Here is a 27,439-nt window from a genome sequence, read left to right on the forward strand (position 1 = left end):
CTATGCATCAATGCTGCTGACCCTGTTGTTCTTGCTGCTCTTCTTACCTTTGGTCAGTTTGTACACATGGAAGGTCTTATTCTGGAAGACCCGGATGAAGAGGCGGGCATATGCAGCGCTGTCCTTCTTGATCTCCTCACAGAAACGAGGATAAGGAGCTGGGACCAAGTCTGGGTCATTACCTCCTGGACCATCCATAATCTGAGATGAGAAAAAAATCATCTTGCATTTCTATTGATCAATATAATAAACAGTACACTGCCTAAAGGAGATTTTATCCCGAACAGGATATATTTTTTATCCATCTCTCGGAAGTACAATGGAGGTATTTCTCCCCCAACCAGAACTAAACAGGTTGATACACTATACAACACCTTAATGACAAATCAATATGCTACCTATGCTACGTACTGCAAAATTAAAACCTTGATGAAATTATTAATAAAAAACGACAAGGGCAGCTGCAAATAGCAGACAAAGATTTTGGTACAATAAAAGTCTGAGATTCAAAAAAGTGTTTCCACCAGCAAATGTGTAACTTCCAGTCACTGTGTAGGAAGACCAAGGACTTAAGCAAACTCATACATTCCTGAAGCAAGGTTATGATGTGTTGTATCACAGTGGCAAAGCATTGTTTTCTTTAATGTCTTGTTAGAAATAAAATGATACATTTATTCTGGAATTGCAATGGGCACAAGCTTACTGGCATGGTATTCATTCAACTTTTGAAAAACACACATACACACACACATTTTCGGAACCGCTTGTCCCATACGGGGTCGCGGGGAACCGGAGCCTAACCCGGCAACTCAGGGCGTAAGGCCGGAGGGGGAGGGGACACACCCAGGACGGGACACCAGTCCGTCACAAGGCACCCCAAGCGGGACTCGAACCCCAGACCCACTGGAGAGCAGGACCCGGTCCAACCCATTGTGCCACCGCGCCCCCCATCTTTTGAAAAACATTTCATCAAAAATTTAGATTTTTTCCCCCAGTTGTATGTTGCTATTAAGTTTCAACCTAAATGCTGTTTTCCTTCACCTTAAATGTATTTCACTGCTGTGGCCCACACGTGAAGCTCACTCTACAAAAACTTTTTGACTCACATGTATAACTTCCTTCCACTAAAAAAGAACATATGAACTGCATGACAATTCAGATGAATTCTGAAATACCCTATTGCCCTTCTAAACATTTTAGAGAGTGTTTCATGACTGCTGAATATTGCAACTTTTTGCCCTTGTATTGTATTTTGTATCTGTACATATTTGCAATTTCCTGATAGATGGTTTCTATGCCGCTGTGTCCCAGTTCTGTTGGTACTTAAAAAATAAGTAAAAAAATATAAAACTGTAAAACTCATTCGTGTTTTATACCGTGGATGGATACAATACTTTGTATATCACAACTGAATAAGTGTAGCTTAAAGACACAGTATTACTATCTTTTCCACATCGGGGCTGCAGGTGGTCCTGGGCCACTTCTAGACTTTTTAACTGCATGGAGGATGCGGTCCTCATTCACATATGAAAAGGCTGAGGGTTTCAGTGAGAGAGATCACTGAGGCCCGTCATTGGAAAATCAAAATAACAAGCGAGGAGCATTGTTCACCACGTGAAGAGTAAAGTTAAAGTAAAAATAAAAACAAAAGGCATCTCATTTGGCTTCATTCCCCACCTTTGCCTGGGAGATCAGAAACAAGTCTTTTCCTGCCTGTAATTGAGCGCCTTCATTGCCCTCCTTCTTTGAAGCGCTGCTGAGTGACAGCGGCTGACAGGCAATCTCATTTGATTAACAGAGACTGCTCACGGATCCACGCGAGCACACACACCCGCCCACACGCCAGCACACGCCACACGCACTGCAGATCAGAGGCCCGGCTCCAGGAGACACCCACGTGCCCGTTGGCGGCGTCCAGGAGGTCGCGCAGCCGGCATCCGCGTCGGTGTCTCCTCTCGTGGCAAATGCTGTCCTCCAGGACCGCGTAGTCCGCCCCCGCCGCACGCAGGCCGCGGTGCACGTCCTCAGGCGACCGTCGCGCGTAGATCTGATACACCTGCAGGGGGGACGTGCGGACGCGGCACCATTAATCAGTCTCCCGTTCCATGGAAACCGGTGCAGCTTTGGGACTTGTACTGCGTTTTGTCCTTCTCTCTATCAGTCCACTATCATGCAGAAGGTGAAGAAGGAAGCTGAGATTGCTACAAGTTGTCATTTACCATTTTCTAACACGGTGCTCCGATGCGGAAGCTGCACCTTCCCACAAAGGCCGGAGCCACTCGCATCCCAGACCCAAGACTTCCACCTTTCCCTACAACCCATTATCATGCTCGGCTGGCTTTCACAGACAGAGCAGAAATGATATGCTACATGAACCTCCAGACTGCCCAGCTTCCACATCACCGAGTAAAAAAAAAAAAAAAACATAACAATGCTACTATACAGTATTATCATTTGAGCTGGGTGCATGAGAACAGCCTAAGTCCACTGAAAGGGATTCGACCACAAAACACGCAGGCCTGGATTCAACCAAATGGCAGATAAGGCACGGCAATGAGAATGGCTGCCACCGGTATCAGATTCCTCGTACCCTTCTAGACCGCACCCCACAGGAGCAGGAAAGGCCCACCTGGCGGGTCCTCTCCCTGAGTGCCTGGTCCTCGTAGTGAGGGTGGTTGGTGAGGACCCTCCCTGTGCACAGCTTGATCCCAGCCAGCAGCTGCATGCTCCCAGCAAACACGGCCTTTTTGGGCGTCTTAGAGCTTCAAACACAGGATGAAAAAGAAAATAAAAACGCTGTCAGAGCCTTACCACCTTTGCATACGGGCTAAGCCACACACACTTAGCATTTTGTGCTTTCTCACTAACATTTCTTCATCTGGCTGTAGTACCCCTCACAAAGGTATTCACCATGAATTGCTCCAGTAAAAATGACCATGTTATACAAAAAGGTGAATGAATGTAAGTAGCTTAACACTGCCGGTTCCCTTGGAGAAAAGCATAAGTCAAATGAATACATGTAAACGCATAAGGGTTTCATTACCTCAAGCATAGAGTGCAGTACAGATGATTTGCTGACATTACAAGTCCTACCCACACGAAGGCAGAAAATATATGTACCGATAAGCCCGACACAGGTCATCATGACAACATTCATTTTCATGTTTTTAATTTACTAGTCAAGATGGATTTACTGTAGCGGTAACCGTTTCATATTTTCCTTCACAAAACAAGCCATTAAAATGTTTTGCTGCAGCATGATTTCAAGGACATTGTTGCAAATGACACAACTTAGTGAAGTAAAAAACAAAACATCATGAAGGCATGCTTTGTGCGCGTTTGCCGAAGACAGCGAATCGCGCCAGACAGGAGTTATTCCAGCCCACCGTGGAACGTTCACTGTAATTTTCCCTTCTTTCATTAGAGCGAACTTTGCTGGGCGCTCTGGGTCACGATCGGCGGATTCAGCTCCCTGGGAACTTTGATTCGAAAGCAGAAGAAGCATCCCCTCGGCAACAAAAGGCCGCTTAATTAATTTGGCTGCGGGAGAGGCAAGGGGTAAAGCAGGATGAACGCTGCCTCACGCTACTGTCGCCTGGGTGTTGTCGAGGATGTGTGCAATTTTAGACTCCAAAGGAAGGCTAAACACAAAAGGGTGCCGGAGCATTGCTAAATAGAAATGTCATTCATTCATTAAAACATTTCAGACAATTCATAAAAATTTGTGCAACTTTATAGACTTTATTTTATGTAGCCTTCTATCTTATCAAACTCTTTTTTTTTTCTCTCACGTGGCAACGCTGGTGTATAGAGCTCAAAAAGCTACATAATATATACACCTATCCCTGAAATAACAGATAATTTAATCACCTGCCGGGTGAATTCCCATTCTGAAGGTTTGAATTACCATTATTTCAGATTAAAAAAAAAAAAAAATCTAAAATTATTAGCCCCAACAAAAGAACCAAAATTATTTCTAGCTTCTCTTTTTTTTAATATATATTTTAATCTATTCATTATCAATAACGAGTTGCCCCGTGTCTAAATTGTTCATTTTAATTTATGATGTTTTTCATATTTCATGACATTTTAAACATATTTTAAAAACGGCCTGAAGGCCAGCTGAACAATTATGAAGCTTTTCTCTATTGGGGAATGGAGGATATCAGTGTCTGTTCAAAGTCTCTTTTATTTTCTTTTTGTCTTATTTAAATGTCATTGCGTTTGTGAGACAGCTGCTGTTTTCAGCTGTGCAGTTTTCTTTTTGAAAAAGTGCTTCGCTGAGAAGTGCTGTTTTCTTCTTTTTGAAATAGAATCACATAAATCCTAAAAGACTTTCTGCAACAGGTGTGGGGCACAGCATCTGGATGTCTAATGCCCCCTCTGCTCATTTTGCTCTGAGTTTTTGAGGACTCTTACAGCAGCCATCCGGGGTGAACGTGGTGTCTGTGAACCAACGTTAACTTTGCTTTCGTCGAGCTGCCCTTACAGAAGCTTGCAAAAAGCCCGAAAACTGCACTGGAAACTGACTGACCGGCTTGTTTTATCCGAAAACTTCTGGTGGAAATAACACAATATGGAGAATGGGCTTTCTTTTATTAATTGTCTTTATTGCCCACACTTTTTTCCCCTCACTGAACTCTATTGTACCAGGGTGAAAGGTTGCCTTTCAAGTCAGACAGCAACTACGGTGAACCGAGACTCGATTGTTTCTTTTAAAAACCGGCCACTGGCTGAAATGTCACAGAGCAAAAGGGACAAGTGTTATACGACCTCTTTCTCCGACCGCTGTACTGAACCACAAGCCCATTGAATGGTATACATTTTCATAAGCTGTCGTAGTGGTTTTTCCTTATAAAGGACACCTTAACGTAGGGGCTGGGTGTACAGAAACTTTACTGCTTCCTCTAGGTGGACATGTCACGGCAGTTTGAGCCTAATTTATATAATCACTAGGAGGGCCATGTCCTCCACAATACTGAATGCGTTATTCTTTTTTAAACTGATAGTCATGTACAGTGTTCAGTGGGTATACTGTTTAGCGTATTTACCTGTTAATACAGCAGGGTTGTAACTCTTATTATTAGTTCTTTTAGCAGGCTCAACATTCAGCATATCCAGACAATTTCCGAAACACTCAATAACATCATAAAGGCTGTTCATATGATCCATTTACGCCAAACAAAAACAAAAGCTGGCTTTCAAAAATTCATAATATTATCACAAGCAGTTTCCGGAAACAATTGCCAGACCAGCAATGGGTGACAGGATAATGGGTCTGACACCTGACCTCCGAGGCTCTTGTTGTTTGGGGTCATTAACTTCATACAGTGGCTGAGCACAGATAATAAGCAAATATTAAAGTTGAATCCTTCAGATTAAACCATTCTGAATTAAATAGTAGATTAATTTTATAAAAATGTCATTCCATTTTTTGCTGTGCCCATGTGACTGTGGTCCTTAATATTTTGGAGTCTTACACAATTTATGCATTATTGGCTCCCCGTGTGTATATCTCATTACGTGTGCGCGATATAAATTCCGTAATGCAAATTTCACCAGTATAACTGTACACTTGGCGGCACGGGCAGGTAGTGCTGCTGCTTCAAAGTGTGTTGTTGGGCTGTGTGTTCAGATGTGGGTTTGATCCCAATTTACTCATTAAGAGTTTGGATCTTTTCCCCGTCTTTGTGCGGTTTTCCTGAAAGTGTTCCGATTTCCTCTGGCAAACATGTATTTCAGGTGAAATGGTCACCATATAGTTGTCATGGTTTGTGTGTGTGTGTGTGTGTGTGTGAATTTGTGTGATTGTAATGGACTGGCATCGCGTCCAGGGTAAGCCCTGCTTCTCACCCTGTATTTCACCCTATACCTATAGGCTCTGGACCATCACAACCCTAAAGTGGACAAGTAGCTATTAACAATGAATGGTTGGATACTTCTGTGTTACCATTTTTAAACTGCTTTCAATACAAAATGCCTTCAAACTGCATAAGAACACTGCATGGTGTTGTAACCAACCACATTTTTTCAGCAAGCACGCCATCCAAAACGAGCTTTAAAACCAGCTTTAAAAAAACAGTAGTCAGCCTCAATGTGATTAAATGTGTTGACAGCTCAGAGGACGAAAGCCAGGTTTGTAATTGGGTGAACCTAGGCAATTGCCTGGGGGGTGTAAAAATTTGGGGGCACCAAATGTTGCTACCAAAAAAAAATTAATTGCAATGATGCCAAAAATTATGAACTGTCTTGCTTAACAATAAAAAAATATAGAAAATGGAAGATCTACTGTGTTATACATGTAAACATCGTATGACATATCACCGCCCCATGTCTTTGAAACGTTGCAACTTTGTATGTGACATTTTCTATGAAAGAAATGTGGGATGAAGACTGACAAATGACAACTCTATTAAGAATTGTCTATGCGGTAAAATCGTGTGCATCTATTTGTTCCCTTAACAAACTTCAGTATTGAAAATAAGCTCAGTTTTCAGTCATTAAAGTATAAGTTTGTGTTGTGTGCATATATAATATTCACCTACGAGTTGTCACATAAAATATAAATTCAAGTTTTATTTTCCCTTCATAATCTGTATGTATCAACTGTATATATAAAAATAAACTTAACTTTTTGTCATATGTGTGTTTGTGTACTATCATTAATTCAGATATAGAAGGCTAACGGGTGCCAGATTGATTCTTGCCTAGGGGTACCAAAAATCACAGAGACAACCCTGCACTCCATCCCGTCCACTCTCTCATTTACTGTCGAAAAAGGACTTTTCTTCCCCGAAGAAGGAAAGCAAGAGATACCCCCAGGAACACAAGATCAAATGTACATGAGTTAGAGGTAGCAAGTTTTTGCACCAATCTCTTGCCCACTGAACTGATTGCCTGATTGACTAATTGGTTTGACATTTAATGGTTTTTTTTTTTTTTTTCAACTCAACAATCGCAACCCCACATGGTCCATATAGGGCAAAGAACAAACATGACGCTGGTTGCTCATCTGGCGAGAACTTAGAAACAGCAGCAACATCAATATGATAGCGCTAGGAAAAATCTGGAGGAAAAAAAACAGCTGTAATTATTGTGGATGTGAAAATGGAGGATGCGAAGACGTCTGCAACATAATAATCCTTCGAAACGGCATAAAAAGGTCTTTGTTTGGGCACAGAATGTACATCACCACCAATTGCTGTCACTTTTGCTGAAGTTCTCGGTGCAAACAAAAGATTCATTTGTCTTCATTATTCAAAAATAGGGCAACACATTGAAGAATAACGTGGCCCTTCTGCGTTCTGCTGTACTGTTGCAACATTAATCACGGCACTACAGAACGACAGTTAATTGCGAGGCAGGTAATGTTCAAAATGATGACAAGCGATGATGTCTGCGCTTTGCAATCTTGACAAGAAAAAAAAAAAAAAAAAAAAAAAACAATTGCTTGCAATGGAAAAAGTTCAACAAAGCAAAGTTTAATCAGACTAAAATTCATTTTGTCGCCCCGCTCTCAGAAGATCGGCGTAATAGGCCAATATGGAAAACGATGCTCCAATAGGCCTACCTGGATTCTTTATCGTGGGGTTGAAATTCCGCATAATCTGCATTTGAAATGAGAGGATCTTTGAGAACCTGTGTTACACGAACCAGGATCCTTGCTTAACTCTTTCATCTAGAACATAATTAGAGGTGGGATGAGGCCTGATTTGTATGCATGTTAGGGAGCACCTCGACACACGTATCTGTCACACAAATTGGATTTTCTTTAGGAGAGGCTGAGTAATTTCACAGCGGCACCTTGCCCTTTCTCCCGCTCTGTTATCTCTCGGAATGAAAATTGTGTCGGGCTTCCACACCTCAATCTGGAATGCCGTAAATCTTGCGGGAGCTTTATTCCATAGAAGGCTGAGCCTCTGTCAGAACACGGGTCATTTACACACGGAACAGGCCGAGCGCCTCGGCATCCAAATCTTTGCAGTTGCACACACTTGTCCCCACTTCACCCACAGAACTGGATCTTCAGAATGCAGTTAATCTCATTTTCCGTCATTTAGACAGGATTTTACCTAATCCAGGTCATCAGCTCCACCGTATCTGGGTCGTAGAATTCCCGCAGTTCGGAAATTTCCCCCACCATTTTGGGATAGAACTTGAAGGGTACAAAAAGTGGGAAAATAACCCTTGAGTGAACGGGTTATGTACAACAACATAAGAAAATAAAAAAACAAATAAAAATGCAGTCATCAGTGATTAATGGAAAAATAGCTGGGCACTAGAACATTACCTATAAGTCTCTGTTCTCCGCTATGTTATAATGCAGCTACCAAAAGTGCTATGCATGTGTAAACATATTTACTGAAAAAGAAAAAAACATACCTTGTAACAAAGGAAAGCCAGAAGAACGACTGGAACAACGTTTTGAATCCGCCTTACCTGACAAAAAATAGTAAAGTATTAGAAAAAAGATGAAGTTTTTCTCTTTGTTTGATTGTTACCATATCCCCATCTAGTGGGGGAGATAATACAACCCCTGGCTTTCATCTCACATGCGTTACAGTTTTCTCACAACCGAAAACAAGAGTACTGTCAGTCTTTTTGCCACTACATATACATAACTACTTTACTGTCTTTTACTGTCTTTTACTGTCTTCATATCTAAACATGCTACTACAATGGCAAGCTGTACATTAATTTAACTCTATCCTACAAAGGACAAAAGAAAAATAACACTGTATTATAACCCACGTATGAACAAACAAGAACGCGTCCGTTTACCTTCGATTTTCTATGGCAACGGATCACCTTTAGGTAAAGTTCCCACAGTTCGGAGCTGCACACACTGTAGGCAGCAAAGGCACACATGTGTCCAGTCCAGAGGTACTTCATCCTGCAGGTAGGAAGGACTGACATGAAGGGGACTGACATGAATGCGTCCGTAAGGGTCCTGTCCTCTGACGTGACGCATGGCCGTGTACCGAATACTGCCGGGGCCACTATAGCGAAATGAAGAACCTGAAAGACAAAGGAGACTGCAGAGCCAAAGAGAAAAGGAAAGGCTACCCTATGAGTTCAAACTGCGTCACAAACATCGAAAATCACCGTAAAGAGCGAGAATTAAACTTTCACGGGGCTGAGCAGCACAGCTGCGCAGCATAAAACACCATCTGCCAGCGGCCGTCCGCAGGGCCGGAGCGGCACCGACTCCTGAGCGGTGCTCTTCATGCGGTATTACTTTGAGTACACTTGCTGGAACGTGCTTTCTTTATTTATATTTTACGTCATACCAGTTTCTCTAGATACTTGAAAATGAAAAAAAATTTAAACGGTCTCCAGATCCATATGCCTCAGAACAGCTGCCCTTTGCTTTAACGACAGCTGCGCAAGCGCGACGCATTCGGGGAACAAGTTTTGGACGGCGTACCCAAACTTTTGACTGGTGCTCTGTGGTCTGAGGAGTTACACTCAAGCGCGTTTCCGACAAACGAGCGCGTACACCTCCGGAGAGGGTTCGAGCAGCTCCATGCTGCCCAGGGCCAGGCTCCAGCAGTAAAAGGTTCTGGCAGCTGTATTATTACTGGCCATTATTCTTGCTTAGCTGGCACTTTTACCCAAAGTGATGCACATAGCTTACACTTCCACACTTCTTATCAATTTATAAAGCTTTAAATTAAATTACATTGGACTGAGGATTTTGTTCGCTTTTCCAGCCGCTGCTTACTGCCGTCTGGTTCCATAACGGTTTTTCTGACATAAACCGGGTCACCTCACCCAAAAGGCAGCCCAGCAGCCACTGTAGGCCAGTTACATCGAATGCTGCAGCACCGATGGATGCTGGGAGAAGTATGTCCAAGGACAATGTAACTGGCTGGAGGACAGAATGAGGATGCCCATAATCCGCCACACAAAGAGAGTCATAACACTTTGCAGCCAAACCAGACAGAACCTCATGGTGGTTAATGACCTTAACTTATAACCCCCGGGACAGTTCTACGGCCACTGCTGTTTCATTTCTACAAGCACCTTCACGAATGACCAGGTGTACACAGCAGCATAAAACTGTAAACTCTACACATCCTTCCATCGCAGAAAGGTCTCCCATACGATGAAAAACCATTAGAGCGGTTTATGAAAATCTATACCACTTTTCATAGGAAAACCTTATTATTCGGTGCGTTGTGCTCCTTCCATGACAAATCTAACTACTGTATATACTTTCCACTTTCTGTCACATGACAATCATTGATTGTGGCAAATCTGAAACTGCAGATTCAGTACCAAGTTTTAGAAATAAACTAAAAGAATGTAAATATTAACGGTGAATGATGAAAACAGATTTTATGATAGAAACTTCCGTCACATGTGATAAACAAGCGATAGTCCAAAGGTGACACAGAGAGGCCAAAAACCTCCTGCACTATTCAGGGCACCAGCTTTGTTACACGTTACAAAATACCATTGTAACACATGAAAAATGCCGTTTATTTTGGTCAAAGTTTCATTTTAGGAGCCATATTTCTCATATGGAAAATGATTATTTTTTTTTAATAATGGTAAACAAATAATGAATGATAAAATATATAATGGTAAAGTGACCCCCTTATGATGGGAATTCACATAAAAGAGTGATTTCACAGAATAAATTCTGCATAACCTGTTATGCAAGAGATGGGTGTACAAGTCTCTTTAAATGAAAATGCCCTTTAAGGAACTGGAGTAAGGCAATAAGTAAAGAAATAAAGAGCCTATTTAAGAGGAATCAGTGGGACTGCCTGATGAGCTCTCAGCATCCGTCTCCTTCAGACCAGTATTAATTATAAGAACCCCTTTGGATGAATCATGAAGGAATTTTAGGCGAACAGGGCCAGGACCTTGCTGCCTCCACGCCACATTTGAACCATGTAGCGCTGAGGCCGCAACCCGAGCGATCGTATTTCCTACTGCTTTTAAACTGAGTTTATGGGGAAGAGCCGTCGCGTCAAAATCGACTCTTGGCAACATCTCACGTGGTTGTCGTGGTAGGAAACGGTACCCGAGTGGTTTACCATGGCCTTCTTCTGCCCATGTCTTTGGATTGTAGGAAGAAACCCATCTGAACGCAAGGAGAACATACAAACCCTGCATAGCCACGACGCACCAGTGCTACACGCTGTGCCACCATGCCATATTATCTATACACCGACACCATACATTCTGCATTTCAGGGGTTACCGAAGCTGAAGACGACCAAATCCTTCCACCATTTAACCGTAATGTGAGGGCAGCGAGGGGCGTAGTGATTAGAGCTGTCACTTTTGAACTTGAAAGACCCAGGTTTGAATACCAATTTGTACTAGTATGCTTGGAAGCAAAGCACTAAATAAATGAATAAATAACCCAACTCCATAAATGTATAAATCAATTTAAGTTGGTTAACATTGTAAGCAGCTTTGGAGAAAAGCCTCAGGTAAATTAATCACTGCAAATAAGTGTACTGACACTCCACATGACTTCACCATATATAAAAGTAATCGCTTTTCGCAGTCTCTAAGCAACACTGAAACAAAGCAGGTACATTAAAATACGAACAGCAGAAACACAAATCTGATGCAGCTTTAGGCTCACGTGCATGGATCTGACCTCACCTCATCGTGCTGAGGGCAAGGATCCCGAAAAAGACAGCGTGCACTACGTTGTACGCGACATCTGGTCGGACATGGACCGCATCGCCGTCTTTCCTCACTTTTTGCGAACGGAAGCCTTTGCAACCGCTGAAACGAAAAAAGGCACGAAGCAGTCATATTATTCGAAATGCGTTGGTCCTTTGAGTGTTCGGAGACGCTGACTTTCATGACTGAAATGAGGCTCTAACGGTAGGTGCGTCTGAAAGCCGAAAGCCAAAGGCCCGAAGCAACATTTCACTCCTGCGAATCAAAAGGAGCACAATTTTAGGACATGGGAATGTGCCGTAACGCAGGGCTTAGATATTCAAAGGCAGGAGAGAGGGAGGCCTTCAGTTGCCACCCACTTCCATTTTCTCTCTCTTTCTTGGCTCGGTAAGTCAGCCGCTCAATCCGGGTCAGTGACGCCCAGTTGGGGCGAGCGTGCTGAAGTCCCCGGCCGTCAGCCTTTGTCTGCTGTCGTGATGTTTAACACGTTTTTCAGGATAGGAATTATTTATGAGTGATGCAAATCAAAAAAGTAAAACTGACCAAGCTGAAGTTGCTGGAGCTCAGAAAGCGTGTTAAGCGCAGCGATCCTTGGGTTATGACTTGGATAGGGACACGCGTGCAGTATAACGGGGTGTAAATCAGGGCTCGGAGACGGCCGGCTCTACGGCAGAATGCAGCACCTGAAGACAGGGAAAAAACACGAGCGGTGGCTGTTTGTACCACAGGTTGTTCAGCGCTGCCGATGCCACCATCCCCAGGGAGACGCAAAGGCCGCAGAGGTACGGGTGAAGCACCAGGGTGCCCGCCAGGCGGCCGAACGTGTCGAGGGGCAGGGACCCGAAGGCCTCCTCACACAGGTACAGGTTGGCGTCGAAATCTCTGTGAGGCAGACGGGAAAACGAAGGGAAAAGTGAAAGTCGCATGATAAAAGGAGAGGGGGAAGCAAGGCAGAATGCTTCTTACAATGATGACTGGAACACAACCCAAGGGTTAAAATAAAGCACACGTGCCTGAACGTGACTTAAGTTCTACCTACCTGGTGGATCCGAAACCAAACTTTGCCTTGACGAACTTATAAATGTGCTCGTCGGATCTCAGGCGCAGCGCTTTCTGTAAAGGGAACGGATCGCAGCAGAACAGCTGAATGGGGCCGCAAACGGATTCCCAGCTCTGCTTCCGCGCCTCGCCGGCGGTGCGAGGCAGAACGCTTTGCGCCAGGCGTGGAGGGCGGGCGGGTTTTTAACAAGTCGGAGACGGCACCCGGGAGCGAGGGACTGTCAGACAGAGTCGGAGCGCTCACCTTTGTTACATAATTGATGGCACACGTGAAGCACAGGACGAGCAGGCAGCGCAGGAGCAGCGTGCCGAGGCGCGCCGGCAAAACGCCCGCTCCGCGGAGCCTCTGCGGGAGGGACGCAAACACGGAGACGGGTTTCATGGTCGAGGTGGCTCTTCTGTCATGGTTTGCAGACGAGGCGAACGCCGAGCTGCCTTTATTAATGAATATCTACAAGGCCCCCTCGAATCCTCATCTTCCGTCAACTGGAGTCCCCTCGGGACTAATCATATCTACATTACTGCTCTCCGTTTATAATACTGGAAGCAGCTATTGATCTGAGCTGTTAATCATTAGCCTTGTGATTTATATGTATCCCGAAGAGCTCTGTGATAAATTAGGGATAAACTACCTTCATTAAGAATTTGTTCATTTGATGGATGACAAACCTGACGAAAGGGATAAATTAAGGTACTGAGCAGCGATGTGTGTAAGATGAATTTATTCCCCTAGTCACACCCATTCATTTATGAATAACCTAATAAGAAATTCAAATGCAATGAAATGATATGATATGACAGTAACACCACATTTTCATAATAAGCAGTAAGGGCCCATAAGTAAGTAAATAAGGACAGCGGGTGGTGCGGCATTTAGACTACTGCCTTTGGAGGTTGGAGGTTTGAATCCTACCTACTGCTGTTGTACCCTTGATAAGATACTGACGCTAAATGGCTCTAGTGAAAATCAGCCAGCTGTATAAACGGTTAAGTAATTATAAGCAACTTAAGGCTAAGTCACACTGGAGAAAATTGTCGGCTAAATCATTATAAAAATTCTTTTGTGCCAGCTGCGGTTAAATTATTGAATAGAGAATTCCAAAACTGAGATTTTAGAGTGGTATGCAGGAGGTTTTTTAATATATTTGATTGTTGCTTTATTTCTTAATTTATTGTATGTTATGGTATGTATTGTTTCATGTGAGTCCAATGTTGTGCACTGGCCGTGTGTCATGGTTGTCAAAGATAAATTTCCCAGAAATGGGACAATAAAGTATATTCTATTCTATTCTATTCTAAATGAATAACTTTTCCCAGTCTAAGAAAAAAAAAAGGCCCAGCCATGGTTCCAGCGGCCCCTGTCTTCAGCAACAATATGCTAAAGGCCCTCCTCACCTGGAAAGGCTTGATGATCAGAGCTCCCAGGATGAAGCTCAATGCCAGTGACCCCAGGATCATAGGGTTGAAGAACTGCATGACCCAGACTACCAGGAGGCTTGAACCTTGAACCACATGCAGCAGTGTGGCCTGTGGAATGGACAGGGGTCGATAACATGGAGTCTGCAGCAAGTGAGCATCACCTTCAGACAATACTGAAGCAGGTGTGATTTCCTACAATCGGTATCCTACTTAGCATTATCAAAACAATAACATTATACTTTGCCCACAAATACAACACAGCTAACACATCTTCCATCATTTTAATGTAAAATCTTACGTTTTAATCACGTTAATGTTTATTGTCACTGTGACACATCCCTCCCTGTGCCCTAAATGCTCACATCCTCATCACCGTTTTCAGCAGCGCTTCAGGTGATGAGAGCGATAAAGGAAAAACAAATGGCGCAGAATACATTTTGAGAAACTTGGTGTTATTCATCCATCACACAAACACCTGCGATGGATTTTTCCACCTCGTTTCACAGTTTGCTCCAAGGTAACAATTATAGCGTGTAAACTGCTAATTTCCACATCTCTGTGCTGCATGTCATGCAAGAACACTGCTCAAGTGGCTTGTAAGCTTGGGCACCTGCACTCGAGCAAACTAACCATCAAGGTGACTGGCTTTAGTTTTCATTCATGACCTTTTCAACTTGGAAAAAAAAAATGTGCTGTTATTGTTAGCTACCAATAAAAAGCTGTATTTGCGCAAATGCAAAGAGTATCTTGCTCTGATCCTGTTTCTCAAAAGCTCCCGTGGAGACAGGTATGTATTGACCTGAAGTGGCTCGTTAAAGATACTTTTGTCCTTGAAAACGTCAGAATACTAAAAATGTCTAAAAATTACACGTATTCAAAAAGAGAAATGATTGTGTTCCTAGACAATACGGAAGGACAAAGGACAAGGATGTACCATTTTATGAACATCCTCCTCCACACCTATTAATTTCAACTGTAAATATAACAAATATTACCAGTACTGCAAAGACAGGAACCTAGCTTAGTCCAAATTTAAGCTTAGACCAGATTCCTACTTTGAACATGGAGCTCCTCAGGTACAGCCCCCCGAAATGTAAAGCTAAGAAAACTCAGGATATATAAGAGCAAATACTTGAAAACTATACAATTTGATAGAGGACTCACTCACATGTATCATATATATATATAAAAAACACTACAGCTTTGAACACCATAAATTTATAGGCTGCTACTCGTGTAATATAGTAAAAACCATGGTACTGGACAAACTGAAAGCTCTTTCAGAATGTTTTTCTGCATCTGTATTCTTTGTCTACTGTGACATGTGAATTTGTTTCCTCTGAGCTACAAAAGTGTCTGCTAAGTGAATAAATGTGGATGGAGAGAATTATCTACACAGGACGATACCTGTTTAGCCGGAATGAAATTCAGGCAGTCCAGAGAGAAGACGACCAGAGCCTGGATGAGAATGATGAACTGGTTGAACTGCCATGTGAGACAGAAGCAGAGGGTGGCAAGGAAGACCTGCCACAACGCCACCTTCTGTACAGGGAGTACAGTGACAATATGAGATCAGCAGCACATCTTGAGTGGCACCAGCAGCCCAAGGCATCAACCACGTTTACACTCATTCATTTCGCTGATGCTTTTCTTACAGCGTTAAGCTACGTACACTGATACATTGCAGGCAGTGCGGAAAACAATGACACACTGTGTGCAGTTCTGGGCCCTGTGGGGCAGCAGGTGATGTTGTGGTTATAGCTGCCGCCCGCCTTTGAAAACAGAGTTCGCAGGTTTGAACCCTACTCTTGCTGTAGTACCCTTCATCAAGGTACTTAGCATGAACTGATACAGTAAAAATACCCTGCTGTATACATGAGTAAATCACTGTATGTAGACTTTGAAGAAAAGTCAGTCCGATGAATAATCATAGTAATTTGAAGAAAAACTAATTTGTTGGCTTGGACACCATTCCCACCATGTCATTTACTGGGATAACTTGATCTCTTGCCTGCTGCATAGGCTTCAGTTGAGGCCGGAGGTACCAGGAGATGGCAGCCACTTGGAGGGCGAAGAAGGGCAGGGACCAGTTCTCCCTCAGAGAGATGGTAAACTCCACACGTGTTGTGTCTACTCTACATACAAACAGAGACACAGTGAATGTAACTTGTGCACTTTTGATCGCAGCTAACACAGTGCTCAGAACTGATGCCTTTGGAACCTGAGTTTGCAGGGTCAATCACCCAACTGCCGTAGTACCTCTGAATAACATATATACCCTAATCTGCATTTAGATTTATTAATTTAGCTGATGATTTTCTCCAAAGTGACTTACAGCATTAAGCTACTTACAAATATTTACCCATTTATACAGCTGTTTTTTTTTTTTTTACTGGAGAAATTTTTACCATTTACCTTGCTTAAGGGTATTACAGGTAGAAGTGAGACTCAAACATGCAACCCTGCGGTACAAAGGCAGCAGCTATAACCACTACACTACCAGCAGCCCCAGTTTACTCCACTAAAAGGAACCCAGCTCTATAGATGAGTAAATTATTCCAAGTAACTATACAGGAAATGTCATGGGAAACAGAGCCAGACAGTAAACTGGTAACCTCTTTGGTAGGTGAAGATTTTAGGTGGTTCTGTACCTATTGAGGATGTACCAGAATGCTGCAAGGACACCTCCAAGCCAGGAACCAGAGAGGAGCCAGCTGGTGATGTACAGTGCAATGACATACACAGCCTGGAGGGCAAACACTGTGTAGATGTAGAAGTACACTGGCTCCAGATATGCCTGCAAATGTCAGGACACAAGTGGACTAAAACTGGACAAAACACACCCGACCATGAAGACACTGAAATTAACTACATTTGCATTTCTTAAGCGCATACATTCGACAGATGTGTTTCTCCAAAGTGGCATACAATGAAACGGAACCGGAGACACAGCGAGCATCTTACCCTGTTTACACTGCTGAGACATGATGATTACCTGGATGGACAGGACTTTATAGAGGATGCTGAGGAGGACCTCCTGGTAGATGTTCATTCTCTGCAGGAGGTTGACAGTTCTCTTGGATTCAGTGTAGTTGTCACTGAGGAGCTCCAAAAGACCTGATTAAAAGACGGGTCAATTAAAAGGTTAATTAATAGTAATAATTTCTTGAATTTGTTTGAGTCATATGTTGGTTTTTCCCAGGATAAGTAACGGTAATTTAGTTATGTAAACTGTATCTATATTTTATAAGGGTTGATTGAAAAGTTTAGGAGTGACTGCATTACGCACATGCCGTGTGGTGGTGGAGTCACGGCCCTGTCCCTGTACACAGCAGTAGGACCTCTTTGTGCTTATTCTTTCACTTCCACACCCAACTCTTTTCAACCCCTGCTTTCCAACTATTGTGTAAAACTCCAGAAAAGTGCTCAGGACATTTTTTCAGTGTTGAATCAAATATATGGAAGAAAGACAAGATTTTATTTTGCAGAGAAGGACATTTTCCCCTGATGGAAAAAGCTATGGCCCTCACCTTGGAGACGAAAATCAAAAAATTTGCTCCTGCATCATTGAGGAGTTTTTCAAGCTCCACAAGAAATGTGTAGAGTGTGAAGGAAGGTACTTTGAAAAGGAAAAGGTCCCCAATCCTGAGGCCCTTTTTCAGTCAAGCCACATATTTATGAAATCATTTTCATGCAAGCTGTTGGGATCGAAGCATTTATAATTTCCATAACAGATGCAATTTAACAGAAGCTGTATCTTAATCTGCCTTGTTAAACGCAGTAAACAGATTAATCAAAACATTTGCCAATATTTTCCATCCACCAAGATAACCGCCTGAAGCCCTGAGGTCAACCTGTAGGCTCTGCAATGTCATTACTGTATTACTACTGCTCTTGGAGAACAATCAACCCCTGATGGGAGAACGCAGGGAAGGTTGAGGTGACGCTACATCAACAATAGCTGTGGATGTGGAGATAATCCCAGCATCCACAGCCAAGGATGATGATCTGCACACTCTCACTAGGGAAAGCTTTCCACCTACGGATGTTTCCTTGACATTTTTCACCAATGCTACTTCACTTCTCTTCTATTATATATGTAGAATGCAGAAAGAGTAGGTTTTGAGAAAAAATTACACTCATGTCACCGGTCATTCCAGGGAATGACATATCCATCCATCCATCCAATTTCAATAACCGCTTTTCCTAGGCTGGGCTGCGGTGAAAAAGAACCTATCCCAGATCATCACCATGTAGACATACTCACAGTCACTCACCCATTCACACACTATGGGCAATTTAGTGTGAATGACATGTATGATTTAAAAAAATACTTTGAGATAATAGTAGCTTTGCAATACATAAATAAAATGCTCTATTTTAACAAAACACAGCCAACTATGATAAAATAAGATAATAAAGTAGGCATGTTGGAAGCACAGTGATGCTTCCTTCCAAATCTGCATTTATAAGATATTAGTTATAATCAAATGTTTTATGAAAATGAAGGTCTATGAAACCCCCTCAAATGTTGAAATAAAGTGACTTTTTCATAATTTGCGGATTCATTTTTTTATTTATTCAAAAAAATAATATTTGGGTACAGATGGACAGCTGGAAGTGTAGTGTTAGTGCCTTTGCATCTAAAGGCTGTACGTTCGATTCCCCACCTCTGGCTGTAGTATCCTTCAGCAAGGTACTTACCCTAAATTGCTCCAGTAAAATTACCCTGCTGTATAAATGGGTAAAAAATTGTAAGCTTGTAACTGTAATAACTGCACCCTTAACATTGGAAGTCGCTTTGGAGAAAAGCATCGGCTAAATGCATAAATGCAGGGCGTACTGGACTGTCTGCTCATTTACAAATCTGGATCATGCATGCACAGCACAGAAAGCCTGTGCTATCATCGCCATGTTGACCAAGAGATGCTAAAAAGCACTTATGCTTTTATTCTCCGTGCTCTGTTCAGTAGAACTCGAGTGCACAGATGTGCTCCACGCACCAGCACCACACTGAGCCTTCAGAGACTAGTTTTGTTTCCAGGGTTACAAAACACGCCACTCTTACACGAGTGGTGATGAAAAGCAGACAAGTGGATGAAGGCGTATCTCCCCCCGACCGGCAGACTATTTAAAGACCCTGTATCTGTAAATGTTCCACGGTAAATGAGGGCGAGTCACGGGCTTGGGGCGGTTCTAAGCGAAAGAGACTTAATAAGTCGGGGTGTAATTATGAAAAGCGTTCAGAAAAGCGGCCGGGGAAAAGACATCATTTCCGCGGCAGTTACTGCTATCGAAGGACACAGTACCTCTGCTCCACACCACAGGCCCTAACAAGCTAATGGTACTCGAAGGACATGGGAGCAAAACGGCCGCACCTCGCTGTACGGATGGGGCCTGCAGCATCTGCTTGTAGTAGGAGTAGTAGAGGCCGCACTCTGTTCGAAATGAAATCTCGCGCTCAACTTCCTGGAATACAGACAGAAAGAAGTAGAAGTTAAAATGACACAGACCTGCTTCAGTAAAGCAAAGAAACGCTGCTAAATTTAAAGCAATAATTTTGGCATAAAAGCTAAATTTAAAGCAATAATTTTGCACTTCACTGGGCATTACTAGGTTCAGGAGAGAATAAAGAAAGATTAAAGCTATTACCCTTAAATATTGAGAAATACTATTTTAAAAAATTACTGCATGTAACATAATCTGCGGCTGGCAAGTATAAAAGTTATAATCCCGTTTCAGTTCTTACAGTTACAAATTTACATCAATGAGCTGCTTACAATGATTTAGCCTTTTATACAGCTGGGTAATTTTTACTGTATCAATTCAGGTTAAGTACCCTGGTCAAAGGAAACCACAACAGGAGGTAGGATTCGAACCCAGGTCCGTTGAGTACAAACATAGTGGTGGCTCTAACCACTACACCATCTGCTGGCCAACATAATTAAATATTAGGTGGTGCTACGGAAAATAAAGGCATGTACATCTGACCTGTTTTTAAACATATTTTTTCCAACGCAATCTTGAACAATGTAGGATTAAACCTCGAAAGCTCCCGGATCCGGAAATGATAACAACGCAACACGGACCCCGGGTTTCAAAGCACCTTGTGTGTGTGGAGGACACACGCAAGGACTGCGAGAATCCTGTTACCACAGCGTTCAGTGCCCCTGCTGCCATGACGACGGACGGCCCATCCATCGCATAACTTTCCAGAGACACCAAGTCCTGGGAGACGACCCAACGACCCTCCGGTTTCCTCTTCCCCCTCTGCTTGTATGCGTAGGTGTCCTCTTGCAAACCCTTAAACTGGTGGGCAGCAGGTGGCGTAGTGCTTAGAGCTGCTGTCTTTGGACTCGAGGGACCCATCTTTGAATCTCATTTTCTGCTGCAATACCTTTTATCAAAGTACTTAACCTAAATTGTTCCTGTAAAAATTACCCAGCTGTATAAATGGGTGAATATGAAATTGTAAACACCTTATAACACTGTAAATCACTTTAGAGAAAAGTGTAATCTAAATGAGTAAATGTAAATTGACGGCTTACATCCGCAAACCCGGCCGGGATTGTCCCCACAAACCGGCTGCTGATTGGATGTTTTCCAAAAGAAGAAATTTTGACTTAAATGCAACCCATTCCTTTTCTTTCATGATAAAATAATCCCTTTTCTTGAGACAGACCCCCAAAATGCTGGCAGTCTTCCTGTGCAAAGCAGAAGTGACTAAGAAATATTACTAAGCCTGGGAAAAATGGATAAACTCCCTCAATGGGGATCACCGTACATTTTACATATCTATGTATTCTCCCTAAAATGTTGCAGGAGACTAATATTATTTCTTGCATAACCAACACATCTGGAAACAATAATTTATAACATAATGGGGGGGCATGCTCACAACGACACTCAACTAAGCAACACAAATATGAAGATGTGTCTTCCACATAAAGTGGTCTTCGGCTTATGATCGGGTTCCGTTCCAATAAACTTGTTGTAAGTCATAAAGCACCTTATATTGCATTATATGAACCATCAGGATATATAAAGAACTAACATGCATTAACGCTACATTGTATAATAGGGCTTTGTTATCTGCAAAATTCACACACACTGTAATTCATGTGAAAATAATAGAAATATAAAAATAATAATATAAATACAGTGTAGTGTTATGGTTATATTATTATGCTGCACTATTATTTTTGCTTTCATTGCTAAGACTCTTTTCTTTCGCTTTTTCTTTTCTGCACCTCCAGAATAATCATGTTTTTGCTTGTTAGTCTTTGAAAAAAGGGGAACTTCAATGGACTAGCAAAGGAATTGTTCTGTAAATAAAACATTTTTATGTATAGAAAAAGCAATCATTGACAAGACACCTAAACACTGACTGAAACCCAAACAATAAGAGATATGATATTTTAATACAGCAGGTACAACCAAACATAGGTACTCTAAAATAAAACAGCAAATTTAACGTGATGCTCGTTATAAGCCCAGGTGGTTATAAATCGTAAGTCCTAAATTGTAAGTCGTGGACTACCTGAACTGTGATTTCACTTTCGTGCAGGTTCAGCGATTACCCACCACTGGATGAGCACCGTGGCAACAACACACCACACAAATACCAGAGTTTCCAGAAAAGTGTCAGAGGGTCCCTGAGTGATTTGCTGAGTGATGTTAAGTGTTGCTAGAATTCCCCGCTTGTAAAAATCACAGCAGTTTTGCCTAAAACCTGGAGTATAACAACATGGTGTACATCAATTCACAGTAAAAACAATGAACATGTTCTTTCCTTGACATTTAAGATGACAAAACCTCAACACTTCAAATGAAAAAAAGGCTTTTTTTAGCCATACTGGAAGCCTAAATGTGTTTTACACTGGAATATATGAATGTATGTATAATAAATAAGAAAAACTACCGTTTCTGCTTAGAAAAATAAAACAGCAATGTCAAAAAAACTCCGCATTAACAAAACAGCAGAGAATCTGGTGCCACTTTAATTTATAAAACATTCCAGCCAAATTAATGCTCTGACATCTCCTTTGACCAATACCACGTGATGCATAATTCCTGGAAAAGGCATTATCCATTTCAGAAGCGAGAGAAAAAAGAACATAAGCACAGTGGGAATAAGTATTTGCTGAAAGATGATGAAAGTTCAGATGTTACGCTTTATACATATTGTACAAAGCAGTCTCCACGGAGCGGGGAATGAGTAAGGAGGAAGGTCGGTTCCGGATCCAAGCAAAAAGAACGGGACGTCTTCCAGGGGGAGGAGGCACCATCTCACCTTAATGTTGGAGAACCACAGGTTGTTTTCGTGCAGGGTGGCCATGTAAACACACGTCAGCAGGCCGAGCAGCACGCCGACCAGACCCCTAAAGGCCACCCACGCCACGGTCCACCACGTCCATGTATCTGCAGAAACGTCACACCAACAAACTGACACACTTCCTAGCTCACGCAGCACAACCCGATACGCATACGCTTGGTCATTTAGTTGCGTTATGTTCGCATGGTTTTGTGTTCTGTCATTTTGCTCTGTTCTGTCTGCATTGTACTATGTTCTTGTCTGCGGCATTATCCGTAATCATGCTCGTATTATTCTATGCCTAGTCCGGTATGTGGGTATGTAGCCTGTATGTGCGAATGTGCACTGTAGGTTTGCTCTAAACCGGAAACAAATTCCTTGTATGCTCGGGTATACTTGGCCAATAAAGCTGATTCTGAATATGAAAACCCTACATAATAGGTTTCAATAAGATTAATTCTTTTTAAAGCCGTTATCCATGCATGGTGAACTTATCTCTTAGAGAAACTAAAACCTTGCTGTCACCCAGGCTGCGTTCCTGATTTTTGCTTCTGCTATTGCCATCCTCAAAGTGAAGCCACGAGTGGTAAAAATGTGGCCTGCGGACAACAAAATGATGTAAACCGCCGACACGCAATTTCCAATATAAACCTCTCAGACAGGAAGGAGTCTTTATGAGCTCATATCAGTTAAGAGTTGCCGCCTGTAGTAAAACCCTTCCCAGCCGCAATGAACCTTGGCACATGTGAAATAACCGCAATGCTGCTACAGTAAGTACAGCAGGTAGTCGTGTCAGACACACGTCTACAGTCGGTTTCTTCGAGGACAATTTAAAATGAGATAAAATCTTGAGGACAGGGCGGCGTATTTGGTACCAGCCCTTCGGGAACTTCAAGTATCATTAAGATACAGTACAGATGGTCCCTGCTCTATAATGCAAATATGAACCAAACCGAGACACACAGAGCAAAACAGCATAGTGCAAGAGATATTTTCCCAAACACGAAAAAATAGAAAATAACATTATGATGTGATTAAGTGACTGAGAAGGACACAGACCTATTTAGCTTTCCACATTTTCACTGAGGGCACCTTAGATTCTGTTTGGTCAGCATTTCCATACACTTCGGAAGAACAAACAGGAAAGGTATGAAAGTTGGGTCATACTACATAAGTTGACACTTTTTGCAAAAAAACACACGAAGAGTAGCAAAGAGGACAGCGATACTCCGCGGAGGTGGAAAACGGGGGATGGAAATGTTTTGGACACGCTCATTCATTTTAGGTACATGCGTTCATTAATTTTCACCTCATCAGCAATACTTCATATTCATCTTAAACTGACCTAGTCATCAGTGTATTCGTTTCCTTTAGATCCTTATCCTCCCTTATTGTGCCGACAAAAGAATAAATAACAGTAGGTGAATATTTTATGATATTATCAGCATGATATGAGTACAGTAAATCTAACACAGCAGAACCACGAGATCAGAACAAATGTGTCTTCTGTGGAAAACACATACTGTATTATACTGAACAGTAAAAGATATGAACCTGTGACCGGCACCACATTTCCCCATTTTTGGTAAATTAGTGCTCTAACTTTTTCGTCCTTTCAGGGAGCTCCATTTTATTATTTTACTTGGCAATAAGGGTGTATTGTCACTTAAAGGGGGTTACTTATATCTGCTGGTTTGTGCACCAGCACAGTACAGTCTTTAAAATGGTCAATATATTCATTAAACAAGCTGTGTGGAGTTTGGATATTCTCCCCGTGTCTGCGTGGGTTTCCTTCAGGTGCTCTGGTTTCCTCCCACAGTCCAAAGACATGCTGTTCAGGTTCCCCCATAGTGTGTGAGTGACAAAGAGAGTGTGTTCCAATGATGTATGGATGAGTGACCCAGTGGAAGTAGTGTATCTAGCAGTGTAAGTCTTTAGGTGCTCTGGTTTCCTCCCACAGTTCAAAGACATGCTGTTTAGGTTCCCCCATAGTGTGTGAGTGACAGAGAGAGTGTGTTCCAATGATGTATGGATGAGTGACCCAGTGGAAGTAGTGTATCTAGCAGTGTAAGTCTTTAGGTGCTCTGGTTTCCTCCCACAGTTCAAAGACATGCTGTTTAGGTTCCCCCATAGTGTGTGAGTGACAGAGAGAGTGTGTTCCAATGATGTATGGATGAGTGACCCAGTGTAAGTAGTGTACCTAGCAGTGTAAGTCACCTTGGTGAATAAGGTGTGTGGGCTCATAACGCTACATAGAGTTTATTGGGAGTCGCTTTGGAGAAAAATGTCTGCTAAATAAATAGATTTAAATGTAAACAAGTTGCATTTTAATAAGAAAATTAAAAACAAACAAAAAAATCAACCGTAATTTTGAATTACAACTCATCTCTTTGGGTACATATTGCCTGTCTCAGACAGAATACATGAGGAACCATTTGTGCACCAACTCCGAGGGGCCTTCAGGTTATATTAACATAGAATACTAAGGAATGTAATATATAGCCGTGAACCTGAGGTCATCTTTTGGGTGATGTCTCCAGCGACACCGGGCTCCTTGGACTCTTGCCTGGATTCCTTTACTTTGCCACCCTTCCTTTGTCTCAGTGCAGCCATGGTTGTACCCCACCTGCTCCAAAAACATAGAGAAGATGCTCACGCACACTCAGAGGGGTCACTTATTTTTACTTTTACCCTTTTCACTATGCAGAGTACCAAAGAAAGTCTTTGGTTACCTACAGTACAAGACAAGAGTGTCAGTGCACCTGAACAGCCTGGGCAACACCTGTACAGGACAAACTGCATGTGTCCTATATTTTTGGGAACTGCTGCAGAACAGCTGGGAAGACAGGGCACCTAATAAAACTTGATCACACCTTGTGAATAAAAATTGGTTTCCAGTAAGTGTATACACAATTGTGAGCGGTGCATAATAATGTGCAAAATAATAATAATGATGATGATGATTATTGTTATTATTCTTATTATTACTCAGGGATTCCACCTCGAAATGTAATTCCACTTGGCTGTGTTTGTTTTTCCCGCCACTGTACCAATGCAAATTAACTTTACGTGTTTAAGTTACAAATTACTAACTGTTTATTCTTAGCGAGCATCATCTCCCTATATAAGACCTGAGAAGGTCGGCCGGCGGTCACAGATACATCCCCGTGCCGACTGAAGATGACGGCCAACTGCCATGACGGACAAGACGTACCATGATGAGCTGGGGATTCAAGATACCATACAACAATACCATTATGAGTGCGAAACTGACTTAGAACTGTTACTCCCATCTAGAATGCCCAGGAGGGGTGGGCAGCCACTGGTCCTTGGACCCCCAGAGGTTTTCATTTCTCCTTCGATTTTCAGTTGGGAGTTTTTGTTCCTTTCCTCCGTGGCCAGCAGGCATACTAATAGCTCTATAAAAGTATTAAATTATGATTGTCGGTAGTCAGCTGTCTTCTATGTTTCTTTATCTGATGTGTTCGTTTTTCCTGCCTTACGCCTGTGTTAAAGCGCTCTGTATCACTGCATAAGAAGAGCTCTCTATAAAAATAAACTGAATTGAATATCATTATTAACCTTTATTTATCTGACACTGTTGCCCAAGGTGACTGACAGTATTAGATAATCAACTTTAGAATTTACCGATTTCTACAAGACAAACTATTGATGAAAACAATTTCTATTATTAGCTTTTTTCTTTTGTTTATTATTATGTGTATTTAGCTAATTTCCTTGGCTAATTTCACTTATCTTATGAGTTGTATAAAAACAAGCATCTTGAAATCATGCATCCATTTATACAGCTGGGTCATTTTTACTGCATCGTTTCAGGGTAAGTACCTTGATCAAGGGTACTACAGAAGGAGATGGGAGATCATAAACAGGGAGTCATTTCCTAATGTACTAGCTAACCACAGATGATTCACTAATGCTGAGCTCATACACTCTATTTATGCAAGCACATTTGTTCCTTTGTGTAGTACTTTGCAAACTTCAGAAGAAATGTCAACACATGTAACACATTGCTAGCCATAATTATTAAAAGTTCATAACTATTTTGAAAGAAATATCTATTTGGAAGTGTGTGCTCTACTTCTGGCTCTTTAATTATCTGCTTTGATTTTATTGTTTGCACTACAAATCTATATGTCTCTTCATTCCTGTGTTACCCTCTGTCCTTTCGCCACTGTGTACTGTGTACTGTACTGTGTACAGTATCCATCCATCCATCCATCCATCCATCCATTAATCCATCTATCTATTATCCATTCATCCATCAATCCATCTATTATCCATCTATCCATCCATCCATCCATCTAGTATCCATCTATCCATCAATCCATCTATCCATCCATCTATTATCCATCCATCCATCAATCTATCTATTATCCATCCATCCATCAATCCATCTATTATCCATCTATCCATCCATCCATCCGTCCATCTATTATCCATCTATCCATCCATCCATCAATCTATCTATTTATATGTATCTGTAGACGCGGCGTTTTGGAGCAAGAGTTACAATCAAGTGCACACTAAGGATAATATTTCGATTTTTATTATTAGTTTATTCCGAATCAGTGCTGGACACCAGGCTGCGGGAGTGGAGAGGACAGCAGAAACACTTCGCTGCACACGGACACTTGAGAGTTCAGTTCTCCGCGGGGCGCTTTTAGTTTACGAAGGACGGCGATTCGATTCGATTGTGAGCTATTATGTCAGAGTGGACAAAACAGTCCGTTACACTTACAGTCCGCTCGCTCGGCTTGTTTTTATTTATTCTTATTTTTCCGTTTTACCCAAATTAGGAGGGAACTCAGAGGAGGAGGTGGGCAGGATGGACGGCAAAAACCGCAACCACGTTTCGTTTCGTTTCATTCATTCATTCATCCATTCATCCATTCATTCAATCGCCGGCTCGCTCACAGCACAGGCCCCTCACCCAGCAGCCGCCGGCGTGTCTTGTGAGCGCGTCCCCGCTCCGACG

The 27,439-nt window shown here is 42.2% G+C and overlaps 1 protein-coding gene across 1 annotated transcript; it reads right to left on the reverse strand.

Annotated features, from left to right (window-relative positions):
- LOC108926221 (probable C-mannosyltransferase DPY19L3) lies at positions 1-27,439 on the reverse strand. Its single transcript, XM_018738811.2, has 19 exons — positions 27,395-27,439; positions 24,954-25,069; positions 22,423-22,550; positions 19,508-19,598; positions 17,125-17,246; positions 16,781-16,926; positions 16,141-16,264; positions 15,537-15,671; positions 14,106-14,237; positions 12,955-13,056; positions 12,691-12,764; positions 12,375-12,533; positions 11,628-11,753; positions 8,782-8,893; positions 8,383-8,439; positions 8,073-8,155; positions 2,630-2,762; positions 1,898-2,056; positions 1-201 (listed from the first exon to the last, which is right to left on the reverse strand). Exons 2-19 carry the CDS (start codon positions 25,054-25,056, stop codon positions 1-3), a joined length of 2,187 nt encoding a protein of 728 aa, XP_018594327.2. The 5' UTR covers positions 25,057-25,069; positions 27,395-27,439.

This window comes from Scleropages formosus, chromosome 7 (genome assembly GCF_900964775.1).
Source record: "Scleropages formosus chromosome 7, fSclFor1.1, whole genome shotgun sequence".
Classification (NCBI taxonomy): Eukaryota; Metazoa; Chordata; class Actinopteri; order Osteoglossiformes; family Osteoglossidae; genus Scleropages; species Scleropages formosus.

Bases quoted from the DNA above. Each gene is read 5' to 3' on its own strand.
- LOC108926221 (XM_018738811.2), bottom strand. From the start codon at position 25,056: ATGGCTGCACTGAGACAAAGGAAGGGTGGCAAAGTAAAGGAATCCAGG. The intron at 17,247-19,507 runs GTGCGGCCGTTT...TCTTTTAATCAG, and splicing joins GGCCCCATCCGTACAGCGAG to GTCTTTTGGAGCTCCTCAGT. The intron at 11,754-12,374 runs GTACAAACAGCC...TTTTCGTTTCAG, and splicing joins GCAGCGCTGAACAACCTGTG to CGGTTGCAAAGGCTTCCGTT.